Source organism: Blennius ocellaris, assembly GCF_963422515.1.
Source record: "Blennius ocellaris genome assembly, chromosome: 4".
NCBI classification, from domain to species: domain Eukaryota; kingdom Metazoa; phylum Chordata; class Actinopteri; order Blenniiformes; family Blenniidae; genus Blennius; species Blennius ocellaris.
The window spans coordinates 25,423,163-25,437,050 of record NC_137653.1 but is presented as its reverse complement, the minus strand read 5'-3'; the positions used below and the strand labels follow the sequence as shown (position 1 = coordinate 25,437,050).

General features: G+C 45.0%; 1 protein-coding gene across 1 annotated transcript in view; it reads left to right on the top strand.

The window, feature by feature from the left end:
* Positions 1 to 8,665, top strand: part of plekha6 (pleckstrin homology domain containing, family A member 6) — a gene marked incomplete at its 5' end in the record, with an annotated part of 49,652 nt that extends 40,987 nt beyond the window's left edge. Inside the window, 2 exons of the mRNA XM_080494428.1 lie at positions 1,208 to 1,318; positions 5,528 to 8,665. Of these exons, the coding sequence (XP_080350554.1) occupies positions 1,208 to 1,308 (101 nt within the window). The 3' untranslated portion in view covers positions 1,309 to 1,318; positions 5,528 to 8,665. The remainder of the gene's footprint in view (positions 1 to 1,207; positions 1,319 to 5,527) is intronic.
* Positions 8,666 to 13,888: the final 5,223 nt, after the last annotated feature.

Here is a 13,888-nt window from a genome sequence, read left to right as displayed (position 1 = left end):
TCAGCCACCACTGCCCACTTCCTTACCTAATGAGCGTGGATGCCATTCAAGGTGCATTATCCCGTCCAAATGGCAGCAGTTTAGGGTCTATAGTCTTGCTCAAGGACACTTGGACATGTGGGCAGGGAATTGCATAATCTGACCAGAAGAGAGCAGTAACATACGTTAAGCTGTATGTACATAGTGCAGGATATCTTCAACAGCGAATGCATGGCTGCTTTAAATGAGAACTTCTGAATGAAAGTTAAACTATGCAAACACAGTTTCTTCATTACATTACTCCCCATATCTCCTGTGTTGGTTACACAGGAGATATGTGGAGTCAAAGGTGGAACCTTCTGTTCGAAAGACGACCAACTGAGCCACAGGCACCTGCAATTGACATTATAACAAGAATTAAATGCTGGACTGTTTTCTATTGACCAGGAGAAAGCATTTTCACGGAGTTGGATCAATTTTATAAAGCACTCGGCTCTTTTGGTTTCAGAAAAATAACTCTTTCTGGGACACTCGGGAGAAGGAACCTCAAAGAAACCAACCAGGCCCAAACTATTTCCCCCATATGTCCATCAGTGCTGCAGTTTGAGAATAGGAGTGGGACAACAGACTTCTTTCTTTCACAACACCACAACTGCCAATTTCTCCAAATTGAAGAGGTAGAAGAGCCTGTACATGATAACTGTGAAGATCATGAACAGTTCATCGCTGGCTGGCTTTCAGGTTTGTGTGTGTGTGTGTGTGTGTGTGTGTGTGTGTGTGTGTGTGTGTGTGTGTGTGTGTGTGTGTGTGTGTGTGTGTGTGTGTGTGTGTGTGTGTGGGGATGCTTTTGTTTGCAACTCCAATGAATGAAATAGTTCATGCTGAAGTTTGTGGTTTAATTAATAATGCACATGCACCCACATTAGTGGTGATACAAAATAATAGACATTGAGCCGCTGATAGCCTACTCCATGTCTTCTCATGGAATAGATAAAGCACACTTATCTCTGTGTCTTTAGGCTGAATTCACCATCAACCCCTTTCACAGTAGTGCTGCCAAACACAGATGTAACATGTATTTAGCAGATATGTTCCATGTTATTGTGAAAATTGTTTTGTACAGTCTCTCCTCTTCACCAACTTATTTCACTATCTTTTTTCCTTTTCACTCCTACGGCTTCCATTTTCCTGGTGTTGACCTCATGATCACCCCTCCATCTCATTCCAGCCCAGTCCGCCTCCAGCCCCACTACCAACCCATCCACTTTGGGTCCTTCCTCTTCCTCTGCTGACTTCCCCAGCTCATCAGCTCACATCATGAAGGTGTGAGTTTCACAAGGTGAGTTTCTGGTGATTATACCATATATCAGATATACCACCTGAGACCATGGTTTAAATTTGGTCTATAGGAGGACTTTATATATATAGTAAAATACCTCTGATGTAGGGACGCCTTTAAATCCAAGGGCAAGTGTCCCCTGAAGGCAGGTGTCCTCTCTTGGGAGGGACCGGTCACAGACAAATTTTAGGACCAGTTGATATTGAACGAACGTTGATATTTGGACTCGGACACCGGAGTCGGAGGCATCCACCTCTACCATGAATTGGAGGGTGGGGTCGGGTTGGATGAGGATGGGCACGGACATAAAACTATTCTTGAGTTCCTGAAATGCCTGGGAAGTTTCAGCGGCCCATACAAACTCACAGGAGGTAGAGGAGAGGGCAGTGAGGGGGGCTGCTGTTCCGCTGCAATCTCTGATGAACCGTCGATAGAAATTTGCGAACCAGAGAAAGCGCTGGAGCTGTTTCCGGTTCTCAGGCTGTGGTCATTCCAGAACCGCCACGAGTTTGGAGGCGTCCATCCTTATCTCATCTTGAGAAAATTATCTATACCAGAAATTATACTGTGCGTTTGTGAAAGTCACACTTTTCAGCCTTGACATAGAGCTGGTTCCTCTGGAGCCTCTCCAGGACTTGGCAGACGTGTTGGACATGTTCTTCGGGATCACGGGAGTAAATCAAGATGTCGTCAACATGAATAAACACCAAACGGTCCATCATATCTCTCAGGATGTCGTCCATCAGATTCTGAAAGACACCACGTGCATTTGTGTCAAAATGGCATCACCAGATACTCCAATTGCCCAAGAGGACTGTTGAAGGGGGTCTTCCACTCGTCTCTCTCCCGGATGCGTACCAAGTGAGAAGCATTCTGGAGATCCAACTCGGTAAAGATGGTGGCACTGTGGCCAGGGGTAAAAGCCGAGATGAGAAGAGGCAATGGATACCGGTTCTTAATGGAGATGTCATTTAGGCCTCTGAAATCAATACATGGACGAAGGGAGGTGTCTTTCTTATTTACAAAGAAAAATCCAGCTCCCACTGGGAACGAGGAGGGACGACTGATGTCTGCTGCCAGGGTATCCCTGATGGAGGTCTCCACAGCACCATGTTCTGGTCGAGACAGGTTGTATAGACAACTGTGGCCCTGGAGAGTAGGTTGGTTGAACGGCGACGGCTCTTCTCTTGCAGGGTAAGCCTAGGGACGTAGACCAGGTCCAACGGAGGCAGTGGTCACGCCGACATTTCCAGACGCGGTTATCGATACTGATGCAGGAGGAGATGAGTCCTTCCAAGTCTGGTGGGCACTCATGGGCAGCGCACTCATCCTTCAGATGCTCTGAAAGTCCCAGGACGAAGACACCCTGGAGGGCTCAATCATTCCAACCACTTCCAGCAGAAGTGAGTCGGTCTCCAGCATCCCTGCCATGGACAGGGTGGCCAAAGATCCTCTTCATCTCCTCTGTGAAGACCTGGTCGGACTGGGAAACTGGGGCCTGGCTCTCCCACCGGGTGGTTCCCCAGTCCCTGCAGGTCGGCCACCCAAGCGTGGTCAGACGAGTAACTTATGGGCTGCAGCTCAAAAACCAGACCCACGTGGGTTAGAAAGGCCTGAGAGGATCCCAGGTCTCCCACATACCTCTCAGGAGCGGGTGCAGGTGGCTCACGGGAATTGCAGGCGGGCTGGAGAGTTGGATTGTCAGGTGGGGAGGCTGGAACTTGGATCGAGGTGCGAGATGAAGCAGAGAGCTGGGAGGTTAGCTGTGAGACCTGGCTTCATACGGCAGTTATTTTCCACCAGACTTTGAAGCAGGGTGTCGTGACTCAACCGAGATTCTTGATTAGCTGAGGCCTGCTGGACTGCTGCGGTCAAGTCAGCTCCTGGCTTGTTCTCCGCTGAGCTCATTATGGCTGGATCGTACCGTTATGGACTTCAGAGGCTCGGGTGCGGACAAAACCAGCAGGAGACAGTCAGATACTCTGCGATTCCCAATATTTATTTAAAAAAAACTCTCACCAAAGGAATTTAAAGTGAAAGTGAAATTGTTAGCTTAGTTCAGATTTCTCTGTCCAAGAACAAGGCTGTCATTTATCCGAGCGGAATATTAGGGACGGGTTTCTGAGTTGGAATTTCCACTGGTGGCAGACAGTCGAGACTGAGTTGCGCCAGCAGGAGATACTGGTGGGGCTGGAGTCGGGTCCAGTCGCGGCTGGTCCGGGAGCAGCGGGAGCCAAGACGAGGAGTTTAGTGCTGAACAGAGACTGAGCGTACACATGCATAACGATAGTGATTCCGAGAGTGTTCCGATCCAGTGCCGAATGGAGTTCATCACCCGCTTTAAGAAGTGCAGACGATCAGGAGAAATTAGCTCCACCCGGTCGTCGCAGCTAAAGTGAATCAGGTCATTAGTACCCCAGCATCTCCACTTCCTCAAACAGCTCCACCAGTCTGCCTGGAACAAAAGAGGAGGAGAGACAGGAGAGGGAAAAGCCCAACTGCTGGCCAACGGCGCCCCTATGAGGCCTCTGAGGAGTGGGACATGACACACCAAACATGTTATTTCATCTTAAGTGGACCAGACTGGTAAAATATTGTTATAATAACCGGTAAATATACAGTTTTGCTTTGATGTAGCCACAGTGTGTGTAATGAAATGGTCTATATTTGTCACATCTCCCAAGATTATGTGTCAGGTTTCCTCACTTTTCATGTCTTGTTTCCTGTTTTGTTTTTAAATCACTCACCTCCGTCTCTGTTTCAGGTTTGTCTTCCTGCCCCTCCGTCTTGTGTGCCTCACCTCGTGTTTTCAATTAACCAATGATCGTCTCCTTCTGTGTGCTCCCATCGTTGTGTCCACCTGTGTCTCGTCTTGTCCGAGAGTATTTAGTCTGTGTTCTCCCTTCCTACAGTTCGTATGTCTTCGTCACTACGTCCCAGCGGTTTCCTGTCTGACTCCCTGTTGCCCGCCTCAGTTCTGTTTGTGGATTTTCTACTTGTCTCACCCTTTGGGTACCTCTGCCTCAATAAAACCCTTGAACTGTCCTCCTGCCTTGAGTCCTGCTTTTAGGTCTTCCCCGTATGTGCCAACTTCTTGGCAATATGTCTGCAAGATCAAACAGTTAGTATTGAAAGTTATTACAATTTCAACATAAAGTCAATTTGGACGAAACGTGCTGTTGCAAAATACAATGAAATGTCACTACTTTGAAAGGCAAGTTGTAGACTTTTTGTTGAATTTAGGTCAGGGGTATCGGTGTGTGATTTGTAGGTCTTTTTGTAAGACGAACAATTGAGTTTTGGTTTGATCTCTCCGACATTCCTACGGGCCGTGGTGGCTGTTTGGTGTTTCTTGGTGGTGCTAGATAGACATTATAGCACTCTGGGGGTTAATTTTTACATTTCCTTAATTTTTTCACCAGTCTTGATGAGTGTGTCAAATTTGACCAACATTTGAGCGTTTAGTGGCTCAAATCCACCCCAGCAGTGCAAAAAACTAAGAAAAAAAAAAAAATCTCGACTTTGATTTGTGACCTTTTTTGGAGTGCATGAAGGGTTTTTTTGTTTTTGTTTTAGCCTCTGATTTTTTTTTTCTTCAGTGGCCCTAATATTCTTCCATAAAAACTTTACATCACTCTCACAGATCTTAAAAAAGTTCCACACGGTTGTTGACGTTTGCAGCCACGTGCCTGCGCAGTGTGAAGGAAAGGGAGCTGGTTTTTGTGATCGGCAATGAAAGGCATCAACTGCCAAACGCTATATATATATATATATATATATATATCTGGGATTGGCTCCCACAACCCTGAACAGGATAAGCGCTGTGGAAGATGGAAGGATTGGTGTATAAATGTATATGGATTTAGAATTAAAGTGGCAAAAGAACAACAGAATTTTGGATGATATGTATATGTATATGCACATGGTAGTGCACAGTACAATATATAATATTTACACTGTATTGGCCAACCCCAGCCAATCTAGGTTGGGGTTACTGGTCTGGCCCATAAGAAAGAAAGAAACTGGCCCCCGAACTGGAACAAGTTTGATCCGTTGTCACACACTTCGCTCTCTGTGCGGCTGTAGTGCTGATTCCCGTGATAATTTTACACATTTAAAAGAACGACTACTTGTCATTTTAACAACCGACACCACATATTTCTTTCCCAAGAAATGCAATTACTGACACTCGTTCTCTGTCTCTTTCAGTGCAAGCCCTGGCTGCCATGAAGTTCGAAGGAACTACTTTCTGAGGACTCACTGGAAAAAATCCCAAACAAAAGGCTTTCGTCTTTCAGCAGCTGGAATACTGATGCACCAGGATAATTCAAATGTGCTTGAGAAAGTTCTGATGAGGCAAGAGCAAGTGTAAAAATGTAAAGGATCCTATGAAAACCTGTGAGTTCTTTAATTCAATTAATCTTCTCACTCTGGATGCTGTGTTGCACACAAATCCAGATTCCAATTATTTGGATTAAAACTTAATTGATCCTTTTAAAGAGGGCACTTAACAGAAATTACAAATTCTATCAGCACAACATACATACATTCACAGAGGTGTCATCCACTCACCCACGATACATGATAGAAAACTACTAAAGACAAAATACTGCTGGAAAATGAAAATAAAGTGCAATCTGAGCTCTAAGAAGCCCCACATCTCTTTCACATTCAAGCTATTCAAGTATTTATTGATCACTGATCTCAGGACCTTAAATAGAGGAGACTTTTTCAGGTCTTTCTGACCTGTTGACATCAGTTACTCATGGCCACAAGTAGGATAAACAAAGGGAAATACTGTGGAGACATTTTAAGAGAAAGTGTTGTGTAAAATGTCAGATTAAATGTAGCTGAAGATGAAGATGCTTCTGGATTTTTAAATACTTTTGGATAATCAACTGTGAAAGCACCAACCAGTGAAGCCACCAGTGACTTGTGAGGTCCAATGAGGCCAAATGGGGCCCCTGCTGTGACAACGGGAACGACCCCGTTTCTCTGTAAATGTCTGAAAAGCCTCCTGAACTCACTGACATGCCGTTTTATTGCCATCTTCCCACTGCTCCCTCTGCAGCCTTTTCTTTGCTGTCTGTTGTCTCTAATGACGTGTGAGGGTTGGCTGTAAAACCATTCACTGAAATTGCGTTTTGCTTCTTACATGTTTTTGTATCTCTTAACTTGGTCAGAGTCAGCACAAATTCTAATGCTAACCTTTCCCTTGTGCTCACACTGGATTGGAACACATACGTTATAGTGCAGTCTGAATCCTTATCGGCTCATATGTAGTAGTATATTTAGGTTCACCTCATTTAAACATTGTTTCAGCAGTTTGCCGACAGTCACTGTTTTGCCAGTGACACATTGACGTCAGAAAAACACTTTGCTGAATGAACGGAGTTAGAATTCAGGAAGTTTCCATAGTTTAGGGCTTTTCCAGCAGCGAACAACAAAATGTTCCCGTGCTTCTGCTCAACGGGAAGTGATCTGGACTGCAGTGGAAACAGTCGACGGTGACCCAGGCCTTGTTTATGATGTGAACGGGTGAAAACGGTCACACACTAAAAGCACGTCACAGTGACGAATTAAGATTAGACGAGCAGCACTTCTGCTCCACAAAGCCTGAAATCATAGAGAGAAAATGACTAAGTTAAGAGTCGATATACCAACATGGAAGAAAGTCTTTCTGCTCGGTACACTGCTCAGCCACATTATTATGGTGATGAAGCTGTTGGTCGGTGGCGTCTGTTGTGTGGCAAAAGAACGTTTTCTGATCCTCGACAGCAATGAAAGTTTTGAGACAGAAATGTTTCGTCCGAGGAAACTTTTGTTGATATTAATGCAAACCGAATGTTGACATGTTGAAAGGAAGTGATGAAAAAAGAAATTGATCCTGTTGAAGATGTTTAAATTAAAAAAAAAATAAAAAAATCATCCAGTTGTAGAGAATACAGCAGCAATGTGTGACACGTGAGCACACACACGCAGTATCTGTCCAGAAATGGAAAGTGAACATTGACCGTTGATTGAGCGCTGTCTCACTGTGTGATGTTGATAAGCTCAGAATAACTTCTATACATATTATCATCAAAACTGGAATTTGGAATTGGGGGGAGAAAAAAGAAAAGGAAAATGGATTTGCAGATGATTTTGAAGGTGTAATAAATATGTGGCTGCCATCTTTTGCTTGACAAAATGTCAATTTCTTCATTATTAGTCATATTTCAAACTGGATCAAATGTTTACTTATCCATATATGTTCAACACATGCCTTTTATATTTCTCTATAATATATACTGACTGAATACCGTAGAAAATATGACTTGCAAGCCAGATTTATTTTTTGTTTTTATTTTTTTAATTTCCACAGCTGAATGACTAATGTACCCTTTTACATTTTTATAATAACAAATTGAAAACACAAACTGTTTCACAGTTCAGGTCGAAACTGCATTTTTATAGCATGATCCCAGTGGGAAGTGGAAGCTGTAGATCTGTTACAATAATCTGATTCTATTTTCACTGGATTAAATGTGTGTCAGATAAATGTATAAATCCTCTCGGGAGACCAAGTTTCCAAGTTGCCAAACTATTAATCACTTATTGCAGCTCCCTTCACGTACCCTGCCCATACACAAACAGTCTTCCAGATACCACAATGACTTTTATCAACTGTCTCATCACTCGATGAAAATAATTGATTTGAGAATCAATTATCCATTTACTCACCTGAACTTCAGCTATTAATTACCTGCGTAACTCCAACAGTACCTCAGTACACACATTCTGCGTGTGTGTGTGTGTGTGTGTGTGTGTGCGTGCGTCATCCCTTTGTCAAGAATAGTTCTAAAGAGTATGTCCATGCAAAATAGAATAATTCTTTTTTTAATTTGTTTTTCTCAAAGAAAGGAAACAAAGTGGAAAGAGGTTGTAATTTTTTATTCTTTTCTTTTTTTTTTTTTTTAGGTGTATGGATGTGACAGGTTCAGATTTTTACCCTGTAACAACATTTTTGCATTTTTTCACAAACAGGAATTTGTTTTATTGCTTTTGCGGGTTGTTTGATGGATCACAATATTATATTTTTTTAATTAACTGGGATTTGATGTGTAAAAATGTCATAGCCAAATAGAGGTGTTCAATATTTGATACTAGATGTCGCATTGTGAACGATGGAAAACAAGAAGAATATATATACAGTACACATGATAAAAATGTGTCAGTGTATATAATATTTGGGAGTGTAGTCATATTTTATCCTGCTAATACATGTTACTGTTGTTATATTGGGGAAAGTTGTGTAAACTATGCAAATGATGAATATGTGCTTGCTTCCATAAAAAATAAATAAATAAAGTTAATGTATATACCTGATGTGTTTGTCTCAATGCTGATGAATTCCTCCTTTATTTTGTACAATAAATACTTCTGTCAGCCACTGTGTAGCTATCACACAATGCTGGAACCAAATTCAGGGAAGTCCTCCCACCAATATTGACTTCAGTACCATCCGTGGAACCAGCAGTAAACAGCTGCCACACCTTCAGCCCTACTCAGGTTGACTTGGTTGGAGATGGAACAGCAGCCTTACTTCGCTCCACACTTGATTCTGTTGCACCCTTGAAGACAAAAGCAACAACTCAGAGGAGGACAGCTCCATGGTCTGATGACAATCTACCAACTCTAAAGACATCAGCATGAAAATTAGAGAAGAAATGGTACTTAACTCAGTGAGAAGTTTTTCGAACAGCCTGGAGAGATAGTTTGTTAAGCTATGATAAAAAACAAATCCCTTTGCAAAACACGAAACACCTACTATTCCTCCTTAATAGAAGAAAACAAGAACAATCCTAGATTAATCTTCAATACTATAGCCAGACTGACAAAAAGTCACAGCTCTGTCAAACCTCATATCCCTTTAACTTTGAGCAGTAATGATTTTGTAAATTTCTTTCACCCTCCGTCCGTGTTCCAGTCAAATCGGACCGATTTAAACTTAAAACACTCATAAATATTGTGTTTTACATCTGATTTCCTCAAGGGTTTATGATATCCTCCACACTATGCACTTGGACATATAAAAGTGGTGATCACCTCTTTCATTGAATTTTAAGTGTTTTAATCAACCTTGTTACACCTGTAGTGTCCCGGTCCAAAGTGACCACCATAGGAAATGAATGGCAGCCCTGCTATATTCATTCATAGTGATCCTCCCACATGATTCCTGGTGATACAATGTATCATATCGTCACGCAGACTTCACAGGTGTCTGTTATGTAAACCATCTCTTCCCCACACTTTGTAACCATCCTCCACCTGAACCACACCTTCCACACTAAACAATGTATCATATCTTCACACAGACTATTATGTGAACTACACCTTCTAGACTAATCAACATCTTCACACAGACCTCATATATACAGCTTGATGTTTGCTTTGCAGTCCTTTTACTCTGAACACAATGAGGAGGCGACTGACCAAGCGGTTCTTGTCGAAGACGTTCTCGTCCAGCATTTTGGACATGATGAAGAGGGCACTAAAATTGAGCCAGAGATAGAGGAGGATGTCTAGGAAGTGGAGGACAACACAGATTTTGATCCAGACTTTGAGGAGACTGACCAGTCAGCAGATGGAGAGGCAGAGGCACCTGAAGAACAGGCACCTGAGGAGACATTCCAGTCTGAGAGGACACTTGCTCTGGTCTTCATCCCCCCAGGATAGAGGAAATAGAGCGAGAGTGGAAAACATCATAAAGATGACACCAGGGCCAATACGGTATGCAACATCTCATGTGGATGACATCAAGTCCAGCTTCCAACTCTTTTTTTTACCAGAGTCCATTGAGGGAATTCTACTGGAGATGACAAACCTGGAAGGGAAGCGTGTGTTTGGGGACACCTGGAGAGAAATGGACCTGGTAGACCTCCAAGTCTACATCAGTCTGTTGATTTTAGCAGGAGCATATTGCTCAAACTATGAGGCGACAAAAAAGTCTGTGGGATGCAGAGACTGGCAGGCCAATATTCTGGGCAACTATTTCCTGACAACAGTTTCATGTCCTTTCAAGAGTTATTCGATTCGCAGAACAGCAACATTCATAAACATCATGATTGATCAACAAATATATATAATATATAGTAATGCAAAGATAATTAGCTAATCTTTAACATAAACAATATTTAAAATATTGTTACAGTGTTGAATTGTCAATGAGCTGAAGTCTCAAAAAGGTGAGGAGCTGAAGGCTCAAGAGGCTGAGGAGCTAAAGGTACTGGAGGGTGAGGCACTGAATGTTCAAGAAGGTGAGGAGCTGAGGGCTCAAGAATGTGAGGAGCTGAAGGCTGAAGAGGGTGAGTTGCTGAAAGCTCAAGTAGGTGAGGAGCTGAACGCTCAAAAGGGTGACGAGCTGAAAGCTCAAGAAGGTGAGGAGCAGAAGGCTCCAGAAGGTGAAGTGCTGAAAATTAAGAAGGTTGAGGAGCTGAAGGCTTAACAAGGTGAGGAGCTGAAGGCTCAAGAGGGTGAGGAGCTGAAGGCTGAGGAGGCTGAGGAGCTAATCGTATCGGAGAGCGAGGAGCTGAAGGTTCAAGAAGGCGAGGACCTGAAGGCTTAAGAGGGTGAGGAGCTGAAGGCCAAAGAAGGTGAGGAGCTAAAGGTACAGGAGGGCAAAAAGCTGAAAGCCCAATAAGGCGAGGATCTGAATGCTCCAGAAGGTGAGGAGCTGAAGGCTCAAGATGGCGAGGATCTGAAGGCTCAAGAGGGTGAGGAGCTGAAGGCTGAAGAAGGTGAGGAGCTGAAGGCTATAGAAGGCGGGGAGCTGAAGGCTCAAGAAGGTGAGGAGCTGAAGGATCAAGAGGGTAAAGAGCTGAAGGCTAAAGAATGCGAGGAGCTGAAGGCTCAAGAAGGTGAGGATCTGAATGCTCCAGAAGGTGAGGAGCAGAAGGCTCCAGAAGGTGAAGTGCTGAAAATCAAGATGGTGAGGAGCTGAAGGCTTTAGAAGGTGAGGAGCTGAAGGCTAAATAAGGTGAGGAGCTGAAGGCTAAAGAAGGTGAGGAACGGAACGCTCAAGAAGGCGAGGAGCTGAAGGCTAAAGAAGGTGAGGAGCTGAATGTACAAGAGGGTGACGAGCTGAAGGCTCATGAAGGTGAGGAACTGAAGGCTGAAGAAGATGAGGAGCTGAAGGCTCAAGAATGTGAGGTTCTGAAGGCTCATGAAGGTGAGGAGCTGAAGGCTCAATAGGGCGAGGAACTGAAGGCACAAGAAGGTGAGGTGCTGAAGGCTCAAGAGGGTGAGGAGCTACAGGCTCAAAAAGGCGACGAGCTGAAGGCTCAAAAATGTGAGGTTCTGATGGCTCATGAAGGTGAGGAGCTGAAGGCTGAAGAACGTGAGGAGCTGAAGGCTCAAGAATGTTAGGTGCTGAAGCATTAAGAAGGTTTGGAGCTGAAGGCTCAAGAAGTAAAGGAGCAGAATGCTCCAGAAGGTGAGGTGCATAAAATCAAGAAGGTGAGGAGCTGAAGGCTAAAGAAGGTGAGGAGCTGAATGCACAAGAGGATGAGGAGCTAAAGGCTCAAGAGGGTAAGGAGCTGAAGGTACCGGAGGGCGAGGAGTTGAAGGTTCAAGAAGGTGTGGAGCTGAAGGCTCAAGGATGTGAGGTTCTAAAGGCTCATGAAGGTGAGGAGCTGAAGGCTCAATAGGGTGATGGGATGAAGGCTTAAGAGGCTAAGGGGCTGAAGACTCAAGAAGGTGAGGGGCTGAAGGCGCAATAGGGTGAGGAGCTGAATGCACAAGAGGGTGACGAGCTGAAGGCTCATGAAGGTGAGGAGCTGAAGGCTAATAGGATGAGGGGCTGAAGGCTCAAGAAGGTGAGGAGCTGAAGGCTCAAGGATGTGAGGTTCTAAAGGCTCATGAAGGTGAGGAGCTGAAGGCTCAATAGGGTGATGGGATGAAGGCTTAAGAGGCTAAGGGGCTGAAGACTCAAGAAGGTGAGGGGCTGAAGGCGCAATAGGGTGAGGAGCTGAATGCACAAGAGGGTGACGAGCTGAAGGCTCATGAAGGTGAGGAGCTGAAGGCTAATAGGATGAGGGGCTGAAGGCTCAAGAAGGTGAGGAGCTGAAGGCTCAAGGATGTGAGGTTCTAAAGGCTCATGAAGGTGAGGAGCTGAAGGCTCAATAGGGTGATGGGATGAAGGCTTAAGAGGCTAAGGGGCTGAAGACTCAAGAAGGTGAGGGGCTGAAGGCGCAATAGGGTGAGGAGCTGAATGCACAAGAGGGTGACGAGCTGAAGGCTCATGAAGGTGAGGAGCTGAAGGCTAATAGGATGAGGGGCTGAAGGCTCAAGAAGGTGAGGAGCTGAAGGCTCAATAGTGTGAGGGGCTGAAGGCGCAATATGGTGAGGAGCTGAAGGCACCGGAGGGTGAGGAGCTGAAGGCTCAAGAAGGTGAGGAGCAGAAGGCTCCAGAAGGTGAGGAACTGAAAACTCAAGAGGCTGAGGAACTGAAGGCTCAAAAAGGCGAGGAGCTGAAGGCTCAAGACAATGAGGAGCTAAAAGTACCGGAGGGCAAAAAGCTGAAGGCGAAAATCTGAAGGCTTAAGAAGGTGAGGAGCTGAAGGCTCCAGAAGGTGAGGAGCAGAAGGCTCCAGAAGGTGAGGTGCATAAAATCAAAAAGGTGAGGAGCTGAATGCTTAAGAAGGTGAGGAGCTGAAGGCTCAACAAGACATGGAGCTGAAGGCTCAAGAAGGCGAGGAGCTGAGGGCTCAAGGATGTGAGGTTCTGAAGGCTCATGAAGGTGAGGAGTTGAAGTCTCAATAGGGTGAAGAGCTAAAGGTACCGGAGGGCGAGGAGCTGAAGGTTCAAGAAGGTGAGGTGCTGAAGGCTAAAGAAGGGGAGGAGCTGAAGGCTAAATAATATGAGGAGCTGAATGCACAAGAGGGTGACGAGCTGAAGGCTCATGAAGGTGAGGAGCTGAATGCTCAATAGGGCGAGGAGCTGAAGGCTCAAGAGGGTGAGGAGCTAAAGGCTCAAGAGGGTGAGGAGCTAAAGGCTCAAGAGGGTGAGGAGCTGAAGGCTCAAGGATGTGAGGTTCTGAAGGCTCATGAAGGTGAAGAGTTGAAGTCTTAATAGGGTGAGGAGCTAAAGGTACCGGAGGGAGAGGAACTGAAGGTTTAAGAAGGTGAGGAGGTGAAGGCTCAAGACAATGAGGAGCTAAAGGTACCGGAGGGCGAAAAGCTGAAGGCTCAAGAAGGTGAGGAGCAGAAGGCTCCAGAAGATAAGGTGCTGAAGGCTCAAGAGGCTGAGGAGCGTAAGGCTGAAGAAGGTGAGGAGTTGAAGGCTCAAGAAGGTGAGGAGCTGAAGGATCAAAAGGGTGAGGAGCTGAAGGCTCAAGAGGGTCAGTAGCTGAAGGTACTGGAGGTTGAGGAGCTGAAGGCTCCAGAAGGTGAGGAGCTGAAGGCTCAAGAAGGTGAGGAGCTGAAGGCTCAAGATGCTGAGGAGCAAAAGGTACCGGAGGGCGAGGAGCTGAAGGTTCAACAAGGTGAGGAGCTGAAGCCTAAAGAATGTGACGAGCTGAACGCTCAAGAA